The sequence below is a fragment of the Chanos chanos genome, chromosome 1, assembly GCF_902362185.1.
Source record: "Chanos chanos chromosome 1, fChaCha1.1, whole genome shotgun sequence".
Classification (NCBI taxonomy): domain Eukaryota; kingdom Metazoa; phylum Chordata; class Actinopteri; order Gonorynchiformes; family Chanidae; genus Chanos; species Chanos chanos.
The window spans coordinates 36,247,001-36,267,275 of record NC_044495.1 but is presented as its reverse complement, the minus strand read 5'-3'; the positions used below and the strand labels follow the sequence as shown (position 1 = coordinate 36,267,275).

Below are 20,275 nucleotides of genomic sequence, written 5' to 3'. Positions count from 1 at the left end.
TGTAATATCGAGCTGTTGCCCTACTTGCAAATTAAAAAAGCTCTCGTGCAGTAGCAGTCACAGAACAATAGCTGGAGAACCCAGAGAAAAACACCAAGTGATTTGTGTTTGCTAAAGTAGCCTATGCCGTCGAAAAAGGTGAGAGCACCAGAAATGCCCCTAAGTACAAAGCAAGGACGTGAGTACATTAACAGTATTATATAGGGACACTTATATGGTCAGTCATTTAATTAGCAGCTCAAATCAAGCTATAGCATTTCAAAACTACCCATGTGACGGGTCTTTTTTGTTCACAAGTAACATGTATCCTCCCAGTTCTCACTATACGTTTACCGTAAAAATAGGAGAAATGATACCGCTTACAACTTTATAAAACAGGACAATTCGGTGCATTTTCCTTTTCCCTTTTACTTGCAGAACGCACAAGCATGAATTTGCGCGCCCCAATCGCTTCCATGCTCTGGCAGTTATTTGTTCATCCTTAATTGTATTAATGTCATGTGTTGTGTCTCCCACGTGTTTGTGAAAAAAATAGTTTCTCTCTTTTCCACTGCGCAATGGCCTAAGCTTACTATTCATCACGTCTGCGTGATTCTACAACTGTGGCCACAGGCCCCTCAACTCCACATAGCGACAACAGAGGACACCAATGCAGCATCCCTTGTAAAGAGGCATTTTACTCCCCCCTTCGAACCTTAAGGGGGCTTTTTAGCATTTGCTCTGCCTAGTCTCTGGAAAACATCTGAATCATTTTTAACTAACTCCAGCTGTCGCTCCAGTGTGGGTGTGTGAGTGTGTGTGAGAGTGAATGTGCATGTTAGCGTGTGGTTGTATCTGCCAGAGAGAGGGGGACGTTTTTCAGAGAGAGAAAGAAAAAAAGTTTGGATCATTTTCCGGTAACTTTTTTTCATAGGTATGAACGCAGATACGTGCGTTTCATACTGTGACATGACATCCATGGATTCATATTATACCCCATCTTCGGCGCAAGGTAGGGATCAACAGGGCAATCCTTACAGGACATTTCAAGCAAGTGACACTAAATACAGCCCCACATTTCTTCCCGGCAAAGGTCAAGCTTACGGGGAGAAGTCGAGGAGCCCTTTCCACCAGGACTGCCAGTCACTGGATGCTGCCTCAAGCGACAGCACCTACAACAAATACCACCTTTTCATGCAGAGACCCACTTGCAAAACTCCTCCCGAAGGCAATAAACTTCACCAGGACAGCGGACACAACGGTGCGCTCATCTCTTGCTATGGTAAGTGGGTTTCTTCTCTCAATTGTTGAACCTGTTGGTTTCCCGAAACACATTTCATGTGTTGTAAAATGAATCGCGCTCGAGAGCAAGTTTTCACTCATTTGAAAAGTCTCGCCTTTCGACTGTCTTGGCTTGGGTTTAAAATCTGTGGCACAGTATATACAGTCATAAAAAAAGAGAGCCATCGTTCATGGGCGGTTTAATTATGCAGTTGTGGGCTGGTATTTTGAATGGTTTGTGTAAAAAAGCTGAGGCCCAAAAATTAGCCAAATATTGCCTTATGTATTTCTTCTAGTTCTGTTGTGATGCGGGAATATTGTTGATCACAGATCATACGGAGGCACGATATTATTGATTTAAGATCATTCATTAGTCTATCAAATTGGGTTAGGGTTAATGCGACGATCTAAATTACTATCCGTAATAATGGGGCTGAGTCAGACAATTGAATTAACACTGCCAAAAGTATTACAGAGACAGCAAGTGATAGTGGCTGTGGTTTTGAGGCCTAAAAAATCGCATAAGTCACTCTTCCTTGCATGAGCGTTACTTTTATTTGAAATCGCCGTTTTTCAACAAAAGCCTTTGCTTAGACGAAACGTACTTCTTTATTATTACTTCAGTGATAAATTTCTCTTTCCCCTTTATTTTACGAGAAAAAACGGATAAGCGCGTAACCATAACCTGAGATAAAAGCAGGTTAAGCAGCGGTTACACCTCAGTTGAGAGTAGAGTCATGCTCTATCTTATGTATAATGTCGTTAAGTGCTGTAGTGTCGTAAGATCACGACTGTTGCATTCACTCTAGTAGGCATAATACAATATTACTGTGGCATTGTTGTTGACTAAAAGTAGTTAATTGCGAAAGATCACAGGGAAGTTACACAGTGGTGCAGCAGTGTGACTGCTTGCATTATTTCGTTTAATCTTAAAAGTACGCTACCAATAGACTAAGACACCTGGCAAATACTAGAAGAGCTTCTTGTGGTCTCTAATAAAGCGTTATCAACAACCGAACTGTAAACACATGATAAAAGAAAAACAGCAACTGCTTTTTTCTCTGTTTATATTTTCATCGGACGGCCTAGAAAGAAGAGAACAGCCGTAGGAGTAAAGATGCGAAAATGATAGCGGCCCGTCAACTGAATTGCGATCACAAAATTATCGCTTGTACCGCAGAGACGTTAGGCCTACGATGTGTCAAGATTTTTTTTTTCTCAAGAAAAAAAAAAAACCAGAATGTGGAAGAATGAGCTACGCATCTCAGGCAGTTTAACATTATCTTGGCCAAAGTGGTCTAATAAAATAACCCTCCAACCATAACCTTTGCAGTCGTATAAAAACGTAGGGCTACTTCGTTACGGGCTGGAGGAACTTGTAGTATGATGCGCCCACAAAATGAACCACAAGAAGAACCCCCGTCAGCTAAGAATCATCATCATGAGTCTAGGGCGCGCGTGAAAATCCATCTCTTTGGTTGTAAATCAAGCACCGCTGCTATGGAAATGCAGTATTTCATAGAATCATTAAATCGAAACTAATACAAACACTCTTGAGCTACACAGTGAAACTAGTGGGTGAAAACAGAAAGGGTTTTTCTGATATAAAAACAAATGTATGACCTGAGGATTTTTACTTATGGTCACTGTCACCAAGTGAGGCGAGCTAACTGGACGGACTCCATCAAACAGCGCTGCTGTCCATTCACTTAAAATTTGCCGATGTTAACATAATCATATATAAGCTATTTCAAATGAGACTATCTGAATTAGCGTATTTTGTGAGTGTCATAAATTCATATTACAAATCACTAAAAAGTTTTTAAAAAATATGCCAATGAAGGCAGGTAGTTGATATGAAAACTGACAGCCTAATGCACAAGTTTTATAAATCGTCCTGCGCATGTTGGATGGAGGTAGAATTTTGCATTTGGACAATTACGCCAAATGTCGTCGGTAAATCAAAGGGCTGACAAAATTTAAATGCCTGTTTCTCTGTACCAGCGGTACCATTTTGTCGTTCTTAAAGACAAAACATATTTTCCAAAGCTCCTCCAGTCTACAATATGTCTATCACAAGTAGGCGAGATTAGACTACTTGCCATCAATATTTGAGTTTGTTTCGGGGGGTAATTGTTGTATCATTTCCAAAACGAACCAAATAGAATCAAATGTCATAAACTTTATCATAAGCATCTACTGAACATTTCACTCACAAAGTCTTTCTTTTAAAACCAACAGTAGTTTGAAATGATGAATAGGATATAACCATGTCCGTTACTATCCACGTTAGTGCAGACGGTCCTGTGGGTGTAACAATGTAAAATCCTTGCACGTATGAACCTGAGCTTTCTCTGTAACTAGAGGCACATTGCAGTGTGTCACGGCCGCTTTAAATAGTCTCTCGGAAGAGCTCTACTCTAAAATATGCAATGGCCTAATCTAGATTAGTTCAAGACTAAAACATGTGTACATCAGTTAGGTAACGGAACACTTTTAAATCATGGCGTAAAACAACATCTGCATTTAGAGTGGCACCCCTGAAACAACTTGAACATGTATACGTATGATTTCATTATATCTTGATTATGAGCAGGCTAATTCCCTTGTTCTCGCCGCCATTGTATGGCGATTCAAAGAGCAGGTTCGCATACAGATGCTATTTAATAGGCCACATTAAGCTCAACTCAAATGTTTGACCTTTAGAGAGAATGCTCGTATCTTGCCCTCGCATCTTTTATGAGGCAGGGGAGGATGTAGAGTGGTAAACACAATGGAAACACAATTTTAGTGCAACATTAAAAGCTGTACAGAGCTACATAAAAAAAAAAAAACCTCAAATGGAATAAAGATGAAAAAATATTCAGGGACGATAATACTAATACTAATACTAATACTAATTATAATAATATGATTAATCATGTTACCACCATTCTTATCATTGTTGCTTTTAAAATAACTACAGTGTACTTTTAGTAGTTTCAGTCACTGCAGTGTATTACAAAAGTGTATTACAAAAGATTTTTTTTAATAATAAATGTGATACTGAAAATGTAAAACATTCCACCCAGCCAAAGCTCAATAAATATATCTTTTATTCATTATAATATTGTATAATATAAATTTATATACTGGCATGCTCACAATTGAAGTTGACTCTTAACTGGGTCAAAAAAGTCGCTTCTTATCAAAATATAAAATAGCTTTTTTTTGTTGTTGTTGTTAATTTGTGAGTAATGATTGATTCTCTCATGGCTTGAATGCTTGATTGCTAATGTCAGAAGGATTGAAAACAATTTGGTCAATTCTACAGCATATTTATGTCAGTTATTTATATAATATTAACAATATATACAAAAATGAATTGTCATTTACTTTTAAAGAATTACAAATCAAACTGGGTAGAAATACTGGAGAGACAAACAACTGCATTACATTCAGGGAAGATGTGGAGCACAACATTTAAATCAAAACAATTTTTCCAACATGAACATAACACAATGAAAATTTATAGTTTAGCAATTAAGAGTCACACAAACATTTTTGTTTAAAAATATGGCGAGCCTTGAATTAAATATGATCTTTTTTTTCCCCTTTGATTATGTTGCTCAGTTTGAGTTAAGCTGTGACTGATTATGTTGACTGGTTCAGGTGAGAGATCGCTTTCCTTCCATGAAGTGGCATAGATCCGCTGTCTACAATAACACTTGGCTTGAAAGTCCAAAGACCCATTTGCAGTCATTAGAGAGAAAAATGTCTGCCTCGTGAGACCTTACGCTGCCATATTTTTAATTTTTTTTTTCAGAGCTTTAGGCGTCAGCCAAAAAAATGCATTACATCGTCGAGGGAGAGATTGTTTTGAGGTGAAGCCAAATCCACAAGCATCAACAGACTTTTGTAAACTGTGTGGTCCATTAACTTAGTTAGGATAAAACATTGCACAACTATGAGGTATGATCTGAGGCAACAATACCACTATCACCTGAGCTGTGTCCTAATGGGTAATAAGGAAAAATACCTCAGGGGAAAAGCCAGCTCAATCTGCAGCTAAACCAGGAATACTTGTTAAATTTCAACATCCGCAATACACTACAGCGAAAATTGCTAAAACTGAGAATGGATGAAGTTCAAGACTAATTTAAAGTCGAACGATACACAAATGGATTGGAGTGAGGTATTAAAGGTGTGTAAAGGCAGCTCCAGCTTGATGCATAATTTGGAAAGTGGAAAAACACCTTTTATTATACCTATTTTACGGCTTTAAAATTAAGAATAATACAACCACCACTTCACAGCCCCCATGAATGTGAAATATTTGGCATTAGAAGTTGGGAGTTGGTCTGTTAACACCTCGCTTGGAACTGGTGGACTCACACAATTCTCCTCACAGTGAAACATCTTTGGAAACTGTTTTTACCTGGTATACAGTGAATGTCTTCAGCCAGGATCTGCATTCAGTCTTTGTACTGACCTATCACACACTGATCCACTGATTCAGTGCATTGGTTTGTTTTTGCTATGTCTGTCCATATTGCAAACCAGTACACAGATAATGCATTTACTATAACTCACGTTACTGCAAGGCCTGTTGCAAGTGTTGCGACTATATCTTCTTATAGAAAAGTTACACTGTATAACCTACAGGGCATGAACATTTCAGTAGTGGCATAGATTCATCTAAGATGAATAGTAGACACATTGCTCTTATGTACAGTTTTTCATGCATGCCACATGGCCAGCAGTAACCCAGTGATCACAAATGACTCAAATACAGTAAACTGAGTTTGATGGAATCGTGCCACAGGTAAAGCAGTCTTTCTGAGGCTGCCATGATGTGTTTTACCCAGACCTTTCTGTAGTCACAGCACATAAGAGGAGTTTCAGGAAGAGAAATGTGTAGGCTGTTGCAGCCCCTACCTGATCACAGCAATGAATGACATGAAAGTGCTGAGAGCGACGGAGCCCTCGTGAGTTCTACAGGAATGCAGTGAAGTGCTATGGGAGAGTCTGACATTAATCTGAGACAGATGGTCTGCCCGGGCTCCTCAAGTCATTATTCATACTTTCAAATGAATCTGGCTCAGTACCGCAGGGAGTCGTCGAAGTGACAGGCAGTGACTGGTTTACATAACCCCGCCTCACAAAAAATGCCCTGCGTAAACAAACGACAAGTCAGCGACAGCACATTTCGGTTGGAGCTTTGAGTGACTGTGACAAAAAAACTCCAAACTTTTTCCATCGACATTCTGCGTGAACACATAGGCTGCAAACACTATTGAACGTCTACAAGTACATAAACTTCTTTTCAGTTTTGGTTCTTTATGCATTTGGAAATGTGAGACAGTGGAGTTTCCAGTTGTGATGCTGTTTCCTGGGGAGTTGTGAAGCACAATGAACTATGGAGACAAACTCCAATGGAGGACAGCCATCACCAAAACTATTGAATATTACAGACTGTGAAGAGGACCAAAATGCATTGTGCTGGAAGACAACCAAATACCCACGACCTAGTCTACAGAAGTTCAGTGGCTTGTCCTAGATTTTGACAAATTGACATATGGCCATTGATAGATACAAAAAAAGACTGGTGATTCCATGCTGGAACACTGAGACTAAGACTCCTTGTAATGATGCCGTGGCAGCGTAATAGAGTCCCATACAAGGGCAACTACACGCTCACTTTGCTATTCAAAACAAAACAGACAAACGTTTCCTCACTAAAACAATATCTATGTGCTTAGCCATCTTGAGCTTAGGAAAGTCATTTGTAAATTAGAGATGTCTAGCTATTTTTCTATTTATAGCAATCTGACACAGAAACTCGGACACTCTATTGCAAAAAGTCAAAGTAAGGGGGGAAAAAAGTGCTGATTTAACAGTATGTAAGCAGAAGAGTATGTTTAAAGTCAGCCAGGAATATCTTGGCGGACTTTTGAGATATCCTGTCAAAATAGTACTGGATAAAGGCTGTGTTATAAAAAGATCTAGGATGTGATGTCACAGTCCATGTATGTGTTGATCACTAACACGTTCCATGGATGCAAAGGGAAGACTTTGATGAAAGAGATGAAGAAAGCAAGAAAGAGAAAAAGACAAAGGAAAGAAAGAAAGACAAAGATCATAACAAAGCTTGTCTCAATCCCATTATCCCTTGGTGGAAAGCTAATACTAACATTAAGTGATCAATTTAGTTGCATGTTGCACAACTCAGTTTTATTTAACTATGCATCATGCAGTTGGACAAACAATTTAGAAACAAAGGGTGTTGACTGTGAAGATATGCTAATCGCTGCCTCAGGAGCTATAAAACTTTTGAGCTCCACACACACATGATAAATGGCATTGGCCAATTAAAATACAAACTGTGTTCAACCGCCATTCCAACAGCATCTGTTTAGTAGTGGAGCTGTTCAAGGCTAATTTCAAACTTTGGAACACAGACACGTGTGAAAATAACTCATACATTCACATGTGAAGCACTTCCTACATATATTGAATAATGTGCATGTGTGAAATACTTGTACATACTTGTATACACTGAAATAGGCTTACTTACACATTAGCACATACACATGTGGAGCTGTAACACACACATACCAGTGAACACTCTTATACACTCATGTAGCAAATGTGTATGCATGGGATTTATACATAGAGCACTCATGCATTCATATATGTTATTTCACAAATTCTCACACCAAAAAATGGAAGAATTTTCCTCTGTGGATGTGCAAGAGGTTTCATAGATAGACATATGAGATTCTTTTATACCGGAAGTTCTGTCAGCATAAATGAAAGGTATATTTTATTATATTTAGAAATGGGTATTAAGAAGATGGTAGAAGACAGGAAATGACCTTAGAAATTATTGTAATGAAGTCTGACACAGGTAGTAAAGGGAGGAATGGTTATAATGAACATGAGATGGGTTGCAACCATTGAATAGGTTGTAATGAAAATGGCTGTGGTAGCCATAGAAACTGTAAGCAGGTGGTGCAGTGACATAATGCCATGAAGAATGATTATAGCTCATTGTTTCTGGTTTTTATTTTCCCCAACAAAACTCATAGATTATTTACACACAACCCAACTCAGTTTTGACCTGTGCTCACTGGCGTTTTATGTTTGCCATAAATGTTTATGGTTTGAATGAGATTACTATTAATTTTTGTGAGCCCTCGTTGTGAAATTTGAGATGCAGGACACAACGTAAAATAAGAGTGCTTCTGCCTGGGAAATCTTAGCAGAGCTCAGGAATGGGGATCAGTGGACTTCTCTGATTATTTGTGAGGTGTGTAAACTAGGACTGAAAAAATGAGGTTATTTTTAAACAGCCTTAATCTGTTCGCAATGTATCTGTCAAGATGAGTCAGATAGTCCCATATTCATCATACTGTATTTTTAATCTTTTAGTCAATAACAGTGCAATATCACAGAACGGACATTTAGAGATACAAATTTGTGGAGGACGCATGTTTCTGTAATTCTGCTGGGGAGAGGCTGACAAGACAGGCCGAGATATGGGATAACATGCCCATGACAGCATCATCACTGTCTGGTTTTCAGGTAGTGAAATAACTTCGCCTCCATATTTTGCTAGCACACCTTGCAAAATACAATGTTCTGTTCAATGTCAGGAGGTTTTGCATCCAAACGATGTGCCTACAATGACTCTCCAACAGTTTTTTTGTCAGCCTTAATTGCATCCTCACTTTTTTCCCCCTACATTTTTGTGCTCCAAACCTCACATAACCCTCCTCTCTCTTTCTGACGTTTTGTTGAGCTGTGAGTGAAATGCTAAATTAGCTGTCTTTGATAGCTAATTTAGTAGTAGCTAGCTGTATTAGCATGCAGCAGGGTGACGTACTCAACTCAGTGCATGTTTGTTTGAGATACTCATGTGCGTCTGGACCTCAAGAGATTTTTTTCCAATAGGGCATGTGTTTTTCTCTATTTCACCTTTGAACTGTATCACCTATGTACTGACATCTCTAGGCATTTACACTCAGTCGTGGATACAAGCTAAGGATAAGTGCAATAGGCATATGTCACTTTGTTAAACATGCTATGTCTTGTTTCATGGTATATTATGACACAACATAACACTATGGTACCTACATTCACTTTAATAACTGAATTGAATGGACACCCACCTATTGACTCTATGTCACAACTATTAACTTTGGTTATTGAGATTCTCTCACACTAATGGAAAATTTCTCTTAAACAGCTGGGGCTGAAATTTGTGACTCAACAGGCACCCTCTCCTCAGAGACGTATGACTGACGTTTGCAACAGCTTAAGTAACTGTCATCCTCAAATAGCCACAAACATTTTTTGTGTGGGAAACGGCCAAGAGGCTATTAAAAACAAACAAACAAACAAACAAACAAACAAACAAACACCAGGGAAAGATCTTTTCAAGGTGATACTTCTCAAGGTGATAATGAGTGATAAAAATCTTTGAGTTTGAATAAAAGTTCAAATTGTTAAAGTAACTTAAATACTACAAAGCAATTACTGATTTTCACTACCGAACTTTTTTGAATATGGTAAAATGCCTTGTGCTTACACTGAAATGCACTGAGAGTCACAATGAAAATGGTCTTGTATGTCTACATATTAGATCCTTGCATACTGTAGATGAAAAGTCTCTCTCTTGTATAAAGGAGACTTTCTGAAATGGATCTAAGACAGTTATAGGTTATATGAATGTATGTGTATGCGTGTATGCACTCCGCATGTCTTCAGTCACACCCATGTGTGTGAGTGTTTCACATCTGTTGTATGTGTGGCTGTTTTTGTATGTGTATATGTACCAAGTTTAAATGAGTTGTGTGTAGCCCCACATATAAGTCACCGCCGCTGTCATTTTCCTTAAGAAAAATAAGAGTGAGAGCCAACAGGAGACACACATCCCCCCCCCCACACATACACTCACACACACCCCACCAGACTCCACCCCAGCAACTCTGATCTTTTTCCCAGAACAAAGCCTTTTCTTCTCCCTCTCTTTCAGATTCTTAACTCATGATCCAGGAGAAGTTGTGAGAGAGTTAGCTTTTGGCATCTGCTCTCTTCACTTGCTCCTCCAAGAGAGATACACCCTTTGTTAGTCTGTGTCTAAAAGCCAAAAAGAATGAGTGTTTTTGAATCTGTGCCCAGGTGGCAAGAATTTTATTTAATTTGTCACTTGTGTTATTGCTGGCAGTCTCTGTTGGAGCCATCAACAATTTTTTTTCACCAAGCTCTTCATTTTCCAAAATTCATATTTGCATTTGTACCTTCTACAACTGTAGACAAATATTACAACAATACATAGAATATACAGCAGTGTTCATCCCAGACATACCATCATGTGGTTTGTAACCTCATTACCTGAATGTTCATTGAGATAATCTGGATCCAAGGTTATAGCAGCTATGTTATGATGTATTGAGAAAAATGCAGTGGGAAAATTACAGCCTCTGCTACTGAAATGAATGTTTTTATTGGAACATTTAGTTCTCCCTGCAAAACAAGACGGCAGTTGGGATGCTTTAAAAACAGTATAAGCAGGTGAGGCAGTTTTTTTCTGAAAAGCGGACGGCTAAGACTGGTTCGTATGTTCCGACCGAGAGCTATTTTTAAGCTTCATGAGCATATGGAGGCTGCGCAGAGAGAACTGGCTCGGTGAGGCCTCTGAAGTACAGGAGTGTCATGCGAGCGTCGATTTATAAGGGACTGAGGTGGAACGGAAACACTCTCCTGGTTTCCCACAGAATCTGCATTCCTGTGCACGATCCACTGGCATACGTCTTCTCCCGGGAACATCTGGGATCCTTGAAGCTTAAATACCTGTACCTCCTCTGTATACACTCCGTGATAGTATCTCTGATTTAACCTGGCTATATCGGGGCTGATCCAAATGACCAACACAGACATGTCAAGGTCGTTTTTATGTGCGCCAGAAAAAAAATGTTATATTACAGTGTAACCGTTTTCGACCAGATTGTAAAACACACGCTGTTGATTTGCCAATTATACAGACCTGATGTTAAATTAAACACAGAGTAATACAATTAAACAGTCAAACAGTCAAACATCTTTTCTCTCACTTACCTAGTATTGTGATCCATAATAATAACTGTCTGAACATCTCTTTGTTCAGATAATTCATCTGCAGGTCTCTCTTTTTATATCAGATTTCTTAGAAACATCATTTAGTAACAGGCCTGTCTTACACAGGCACAAGCTTCTAGGTTGATTCATTACACGTTACAGTTGTGTAGAGACACATAAGGAAAACCTCCCCATTACAGACAGCTCTTATGTTTCAGTTTCCTCCTTTATGTTGCTGTATAACCAAAGACTTTCATATGAAGGTTCTAATACTCCGTTCTCTTTGGAGCACTTGGTCATTAACCCTTCCCCAGCATCTTAGGGGTGCCTAATTTATAGTGTTTCTTTAATATGCCTTTAGCTGACCCTAGCTATCTCGTTCCATAAAAGCCAAGGGGTACCCTGCCGCTTAACAGCCAGTTAAATTACACTTTGATGTTTTCCCCTTGTTTCTAACAGTGATTAAATGGCTGCCCCCAGTAAACAGTTGACCTCCACTAATTCAAAGTGTCTGCTGACTCCAATAGATGACGAGCAATCAACTTTTCCTTCTATAGCGCATTGCACCGAATTTGATGTAAAGACATGTGAGATCTGAGGGTTAGAGTGGGGATCACAGACTGTTCACCATGTGGATATAAGCAAATGTGCTTTACAGGTGTGTACTTCTCCTAAAAAGAACACAGGCACCTCAGCAAATAGGTGACATATCCAATGTGTTTGTACAGCTCTGTTCAACTTTTTTTTTTTTTTTTTTTTGAAGGCAGATTTTGATGGAGACAGCAGAAGATTAAAAACCTCAAATCTGTTTTTGAGGATGACAATCAAATCCAGACTTGTGTCAACCAAGTGAGAACCAAACTTTGAGCTTGGCTACAAAGAATAAAAAATATGTGATGGCTGTTTTGGAAGCGCAGTTCTGAAGCCGATTCAGCACAATAAGGACTGCCAAGCCTGTGAGACTACAGAGGGTGGGATTCTTAGGAGTTCACCACAAGCATCCTTGTATAGCTATGCCAGATATCATTGGAACTAAAAGGCTGACAAAGAAGCCTTTAAGCCATAACTGTGAAAAATCCTCAAACCCTCCAAAGACAGCAGAGATGTAAATGTTCCAAACTAATTACGATGTTTAAGATGTTTCATTTCGGTATAACCACAGCACAACTGAGAGATGTAAACAGATAAACTAAAAAAAAAAAGGCACATCTTGGCTAAGACATTCCCTCATGTCAATATTAGCATCAGTGATGTGATATCATGACTTTTCACTTGCCTTGGCAGGGCTGCACTTGATGTCTATCTGATGGGTGGCTCTAGTGTTGGATGACTACGGTTTACTTGGTGTTCAAGGCACTGAGACTAATGCTACTCTTATGGCTACATTTCCTCATAACCGGTATTTTGCCAATATTCCTACCTCAGGTCACATGACTAAAGCATAGGAAGGCTTTGAACATCTTCACCAGCAGGGATGGTCTGAGAAATCAACAAACAGCAACTCATTTATGACAGAACAATGTCTAAGCCAGACTATGAAAATCCAAACAAAAATAAATAAATAAATAAAGACTGGAACATAAATATGAAATTAAGGTAGTATTAAGATCTCATTGTTATTGTTAAATAGAGAGTTAAGACTATCTTTTGTAAGTCTGAGATCTCAGGCCATGCTCAGTTTGAAAGACTGCTACATAATCATTTTATTCACTGGGAAAACTCATAGCAGACTGATTTACAGTTATTTCCTTGCCAAAACTGGTGGGCAAAAGTATGGTAAAGATTAGAATTACTTAGCTTATCAATACGTCATTGGCCATGCAGTAGAGCAAAGCTTCCTGTATGGTGGAGAAAACATCAGGGGAAAAAAAATCCTGAAGGTGACTATGCCATTTTCCTCAGGGCTAACAGGCTGTGTTGACTGTAGACATCTGAGAGAAATGTGGAGCCTGTGACACCTCAAACACCCAGCTCTGGTTCCTACAGGGCTCAAAGAGAGAGAGGGAGGGGGGGTTCAGTCCAACAGAGGACACTGAACTCCATGCCCCAAAGTAAAGTGCCGCAGTTTATTTTCAAATCTCACACGGCTTGTTTACTCATCAAGAGGGCTCTGATTTTGTCACGAAAAAGGCAAATGTGAATTATATGCAGATTAAAAAGACACTCGCTCACGGAGCGGAATTTTTTGGGGAGTGTCTAGAACTGTAGGTTACTGTAGGAGTGACTGGGCTGCACAATGCTTTGAGTGCAGAAGACCAGTATATCCATGTAAATGTGGTCCTTTCCATAACTGAAGAAACCGATTGAAGATAAAAAAAGATGCAAAGTGAAATAAGCGCATTCTCTCGCTCAGGCAGTTCGTTCAAAAAAAAGAGTGGCAACCTTTTCCAACTTCACTGTTCCGTTAAATCAGCTGATTTCCCAGAGACATACTGAAACCAGAGACATACTGAGTTTTTCTTTCTAATCCTTCAGGTAAGGACAGCACTGGACTGACGGACACAGAGCTGCCCCCAAGTGCTGATCCTACGGGGATGGACAGTGGTTTCCTCAGTGTGAAGGACCCGGGCGTGAAGGGGCCGAATGAGAGGCCAGGCTCAGAACTCACCGGTCCCCTGGACAAGAGTGAGGCTGAGAGCAACAAGGGCAAGAAGAGACGCAACCGCACTACGTTCACCAGCTACCAGCTTGAAGAACTGGAAAAGGTCTTCCAGAAGACACACTACCCAGACGTTTATGCTCGCGAGCAGCTGGCGCTGAGGACTGACCTGACAGAGGCTCGAGTACAGGTAGGACAAAGAGATAAAAAGGGAACATTTGTTAGCACCTGTTAACGTTTTCTCAACAGGTCAGCTGCTGAGCTTGAAAGAAAAAAAAAATCATCTCTGGATTGAATTTCTTTCTTTCCTTAACGTGAAAAAAGAGGTTTTGCTCCCAAGAAACAAAAGCAAACCATGACTTTGTTACAGATATAGATATGTCCAACTGAAAGAAATAATGGCAAGGGTGAGAGGAACTACATAATATGGTTATCTGAGTGAACATGTTAAACAATTTCATTCTTTTGTGGTAATTTTGTGGGGGCTTTTTATGGAAGTACACTGTACTCCAGTTATCTAACTGTTGCACTGCCATTTACTCTCAGCCAGAAATTTCCCTCCATTCTATTCTGCGCTTGTTGAATCCTTAATTAGAAATGACCGGACGTTGAAAAGAAAAGTCAGTAATATGCTATTATTTAATTACTCAGGCAAACAAGTGTGCAAAAGTTCATTTACGACTGTACTATGTCGTCTCTTTGGACATGCTGAGAGTAAGAGCAGAAGAAAAGATTGGCACATCAGCAAGCCTAGTTTTTCCTAGTGTTTGAGAAGTAGACAACAGGGGCTATTGTTCTCCTTTTTCTTTTTTCCCTTTTGTCTAGAGTTTTCAAGAGAGAGTAAAAGACCTTAGCTCTAAATGTTCCAAGCTCAGCAGAGAGACTGAAGGTCAGACATTTTTCTAAACATCCAATCCATGTTCAGATTACTTGGCAGCAAGCCATCTGAAGAAAGAGAGAGAGAGAGAGAGAGCGAGAAGGGAGACAGAGAGGTTGAGGAAAAAAGACATCAAAGATATTTGGCAGGGGAATAAAAAACACTTTGAGATGTCACACTCAATTTCCACACGCCCATAGAGACATTGTCAGGAGAGGAGACCGGGCTGTGTACAGGAGGTACAGTAAAATAACTGCATTCATTTGGAATCCAAACAGAGAACCATCCGTCCCTCCAGGTGAACCTAATTAAGTCTGCAGGCTGAGGACACAGTGCAGACTCTGTTGACTGACTGCCGGGATCTGACCCGTGTTTCAACAACACACCTTACATACATATGCAACCGAGACAAACCCCAAAGCTCAAGTTTTTCCTCCTTCGGGCCGTTGTTGGGAACCTTCTCTCTAATTTACAGCAACTTGAGGACGTCCTTAAATAAAGAATCCACTTTCATTTTTGGATAGCCTTTTGATCATAAGACATAATGTGATTATAACTGACATCTCAACTTCAGATTTTAAATTCGCTATACTTGCAATTATGAACACATATCATGTTAATTTGTGAACTTCTTCACTTGAACCTGCATACAGCTCAAATACACATTTTTAATAATCTATGGATGGCAGGGCAAGACTCTGACTACCACAGACATTGTTCACAACATGGACCTGCATCCAAAATATGACAAAATATACAAACGCCACAATATTACTACTTAGCTTCTGCATCATGCAGAAGGCATCAGGCTGCTCTCTTTGCATCATCTAAAGACTGCTCTCTTTCTCCCTACCTCTCCGTCCATACATTTGAGGCTGTGGTGTGTTTCTGTCTCTCTGAATCTCTCTGTACATGATATGTGCAACGTGACTTTAAACTTGAACTCCCCGTCCTGACAAGGTCAGAGAGAGGTTGAGTTTGACTGACGGCGGAGGCCGTCCATCAGTCGTCATACTCCAAAGTGGGTGAGATTAGGGGAGTCTGCCAGACTTCAAAGCGTAAAGTTTTTTCCCTTTGCTCTGAAACATAAATATTGGAACATAAATAAAGCTCTGTAATGGGCATGCTGGCTGCCTGTGTTTCTGAGACAGTTACCGCTCAAACACGTCAGACCTAAAGCTAAGTTTGAAAAGGAGACTAGTTGCCTTTTTTTCATAACTAGTTTTAAATACGTTTACATAAATCTACTCGCAAATTCTTGATATAAAAGACTATACAGTGCATCTGTGGGGAGGGGACACTGAATAGTGAAGCTCAAAACTCTTAATTTTCCTCAGTGTCTCCAATTTTGTATTGTCCTTTCTCCTTTCCAGTTGTTGTTCAAAGTTCTCAGTGAAGAACAACATGCTCTGAGCTTGGATGAAAAAATAGTGTTGCCATTCTCAATGTTTGTTTTGTCTAAAAGAAAGAGTAATGTTGGTACGTTTGTGTGTTAGCTATGTAAGCCTATGAATACGTAATAGCGGACATATGATAATACATTGATGAGACAAAGGATAAATGAGAGTTTGGGTGTGCATGTGTGTGTCTGCATAAATGTGTGAGAGTGTTTCAGAGAGCACATGGCCTGCTGCCTTTGTCTGTGTGTCTCAAAGAGGTCAAAGGGAGCAGCCGTGGAAAGCCAAGGGCTTATTCGTCAGGAAATTAAACATGAAATGAAAACAAGCTCCAGTTTGAACATTCTCCCATCTCACTTTCCAATATCCCCACTTCCTCTCTGACTTTAAAGAGCAGAAGAAGGGAAAAAAATGACTTAGAGAGAGACAGAGCAAGAAGGAGAAAGAGAGAGAGATAGATAGAAAGAACAGCAGACAAAGATAGACAAAAGGAATTTAAAAACAGGAAAAAAAAGTTAGAAAAATCGGTAGTTCTTGACACTCAGATTCAGTTAGCTTGATTCATTCTTAATCAGATGGTTTGTCTATGTCTACTCTACACATGGCTACAAGTTCCCTACAACTTATTTCATCTGGAGACTCATCCTCCAAGCTTACCTGATGTGAAATGTTTTCACAATGCCCAGGAGAGCACTGAACAACACCACCACCACCAACAACAACGATAACAACAACAAACCCTCACACAGAACTTTCAGACTCTGCTCAGGTAAAATATCATGAGAGGCAGTTCATTCTTCTCCAGACAGAAATCACAAATGTGATCAGCAAAAGCCAAAAAAAAAAAAAAAGAAAAGAGAGAAAGAAAAAAAACCACGACTGACCACTTGGATCACATTGCAAAACCGACCAAGCCTTTCAAAACAGATGACATGATCCGAGGGGCACCTCAACGTAAGAGTTCAGAGTCAGCGCTGGGTTGTAAGATTGAATTACATGTGAGGGTGGCCTTTCTGTAGATAAGTTGAGGTGGCCTGACACATGCCAGACTCGAGAGAGAAACCTCAACGTGTACTCTGACTTCACTTTTCTGACTTTTTGACAAAACTCAAACATGCTAACTGTCATGGTTAATGTCAGAGGGCAACTGCTCAAACTGCTCTTGTACGTCCGTAGTAATCCACACCTCTTTTCATCAGCCGTAAACCCACTAAAGCGTCGATATATGTCAAAAAATAAATACAGTAAATAAATGTACAGTTAAACGAAAGCTGCGCCTCCTTTTTTTGTTGTTTGATTGCTAAAACTCTTTATGACAGAGTCAGGTGCTTTCATAGTTGTGACTCAGTATTTCTGAGCTGCTTTTTTGTGAATGTGGTGGCTGTTTCATTTAGAGCTCTCACAGTGGCCCGTTCTCTGCAGTGTTTACCAACAGAAAACATGGTCAGAGAAACTTAGACAGAGTCACTGGTCATTTTGGCCTGTGGTTTTCTTTTATTACACTAAAGCAAAGGGCACTGAGAGGAATTAAATCAGAAGAGCCAAAAATATATAATAATTTTGTAAGGAAAGGAGTACTTTGTCTCCCCACTATAAAGGGATATTATATTTCATGTATTGTTTTTGTCGAAGGCAAGCAGTTATAAACCAAACCACCACTTCCATATGACGAGAATGTTTTGCAAATGAAAGAGAAGTACTGTAATTTTCAAAAGCAATTTCATAAGCACAAATCTCCTAACTTTCCAGAAAAAAAAGTGCTTCCTGGGTAGACTTTACTTGGAAGTGTCTTGGGTTTTTCTCCTCTCTGTGTCAGAATGCCTCTCTTTATGATACCTTTTCTCATGAAAACCACATGCGTGTTCAAACATTCGTCCCCTCACTCATTCAACAAACACCATGGCCTCCAGATAGAAGCCATGTATGAAAACACTCACACTGTTTGGCAAAATGGCCAAAATGAATCACAGAGTTACAGAAACCATCACTTATCAGGTTATCTGAAAAAAAAAAAAAATCATACCATCAGAGAGTAGCCATGTACGAAAACATTCACAAACCGTGCCACAGGAATGATCACCTATTAAAATCTTAAAGATACACGGCTGTAGTTTTCACCTATACTTTTGGTGGAGACGTCACTGGTGTCGTCCCCGCCAAACTTCCATCTCTGATGAAGGAGGAGCTGGGTTCCGCTAAGAATGATTGATGGTGTAGACTAGCTCCAGACGTAAGCTAGGCTGCACTCAAAAACTGAGGGGAGATAGAGGAGCGGTTATCAAAGTGATGTGCCCCAACCCATGCTGGCAGGAAAGAGCTCACATCCACACATAAATAGCTCAGAGTGGGAGAATACTTTGAAGATGTCAACCTGAAAAACCATAGAAAGTCTTTCAAGTGCCTTTAGAATTTATAGTTACATATACTACTCTGTCTTCCCTCTATAACGCTGTCTGATGATTTCTGGGCTTTTCTGTTTTAGATCATTATGTTCCTATGTCCCAAAACACAAACTACTCATTCAGACTTGGACTGAGCTTGAATTCAAACACCTGGCTTTATCAACAATAGTATGTAACAGTGGTAAATTATCCAAGAAACCAATGATCTGTAGATCATGGATCGTTAAACAACCACCATACATAGTTCTCTGATGGTTCCTGTCTTGCAGGTGTGGTTTCAGAACCGACGGGCCAAGTGGAGAAAGAGGGAGCGTTTTGGTCAGATGCAGCAGGTCCGGACACATTTCTCAACAGCCTATGAGCTGCCTCTACTCACAAGGCCAGAGAACTATGCACAGGTATTATAACAAAGGTCAAGTCTCTATGCACACATACTATAACCAAGGTCAAGTCTCTGTGCACAGGTGTTATAACAAAGGTCAAGTCTCTATGCACAGGTATTATAACAAAGGTCAAGTCTCTGTGCACAGGCACTATAACCAAGGTCAAGTCTCTGTGCACAGGCACTATAACCAAGGTCAAGTCTCTATGCACAGGCACTATAACCAAGGTCAAGTCTCTATATACAAGTACTATAACCAAGTTCAAATCTCCATGCATAGGCACTATTATCAAGGTCAAGTGTCTATGTGCAGGTACGATAGCCAAGATCAAGTGTCTATCACACATAGCACTAGAATATAATGCTACAGCCATTTGGCGTGTTTCATACCTAGATACCTCTCAGCAGTATTCCTCCGTCAGTCCTCAGAGCCATACGGCCTTCCTGACTTTTCTCTTGGCCCTGCAGTGGAACGCCTAACTCAGCCTAAGGACTTAAAATCACAGGAGAGGATTTAGATTTACTGCAGTAAAAGTGGAGTACAACTTAACTCAATACAGCTCAGTGCTGGTGTCTGTTTAGAAGGAGCCAATTAAATAAAAGAGATATTTATATCATTCTTTCCCCTCCATGTCCATCTCCAGATCCAGAACCCATCATGGATTGGCAGCAGCAGCGCAGCCTCCCCAGTACCTGGCTGTGTGGTTCCCTGTGATACAGTAGCCTCCTGCATGACCCCTCACCCTCACACTGCCAGTGGTGTGTCTGAGTTCCTGGGTGTGCCAAGCCCTGGGGGTCACATGGGCCAGACACACATGGGCAGCTTATTTGGCAGCCCTGGCATGGGCGGTGCCATCAACGGCTACGATCTCAACGTCGACCCTGATCGCAAGTCGTCTAGCATCGCCACGCTGCGCATGAAGGCCAAAGAGCACAGTGCTGCCATCTCCTGGGCAACATGATGTCTCGGCCCAGGATTCCTGCGCCGGAGGGACAGTTGTTTCATAGCCCAGCTCAACCGACAATACTAATGACAAAAGCAGCCAATGAGAAACCAAGACTAATGTGAGCAACAGTGACAGTTTAGGTCAGAGCATGTGGACCGACACACATGTCTGTGAGAGAGAGACATGAAAATGAGTTGCTCAGGGAAAAAACAAACAAACAAACTGATCCTTAATTCCTTTTTGAGACAGCAGTGGGGATGGTGGAGCAGTGCAGTAAACTTTGAGAGACAACTAATCTCCAGTATAAAGT

The 20,275-nt window shown here is 40.2% G+C and overlaps 1 protein-coding gene across 1 annotated transcript; it reads left to right on the top strand.

The window, feature by feature from the left end:
* Positions 1–915: 915 nt before the first annotated feature.
* alx4b (ALX homeobox 4b) lies at positions 916–19,980 on the top strand. Its single transcript, XM_030788659.1, is given in 4 exon segments — positions 916–1,261; positions 18,906–18,928; positions 18,930–19,034; positions 19,663–19,980. Coding segments are annotated over 4 exon segments (792 nt in total).
* The last annotated feature ends 295 nt before the right edge of the window (positions 19,981–20,275 follow it).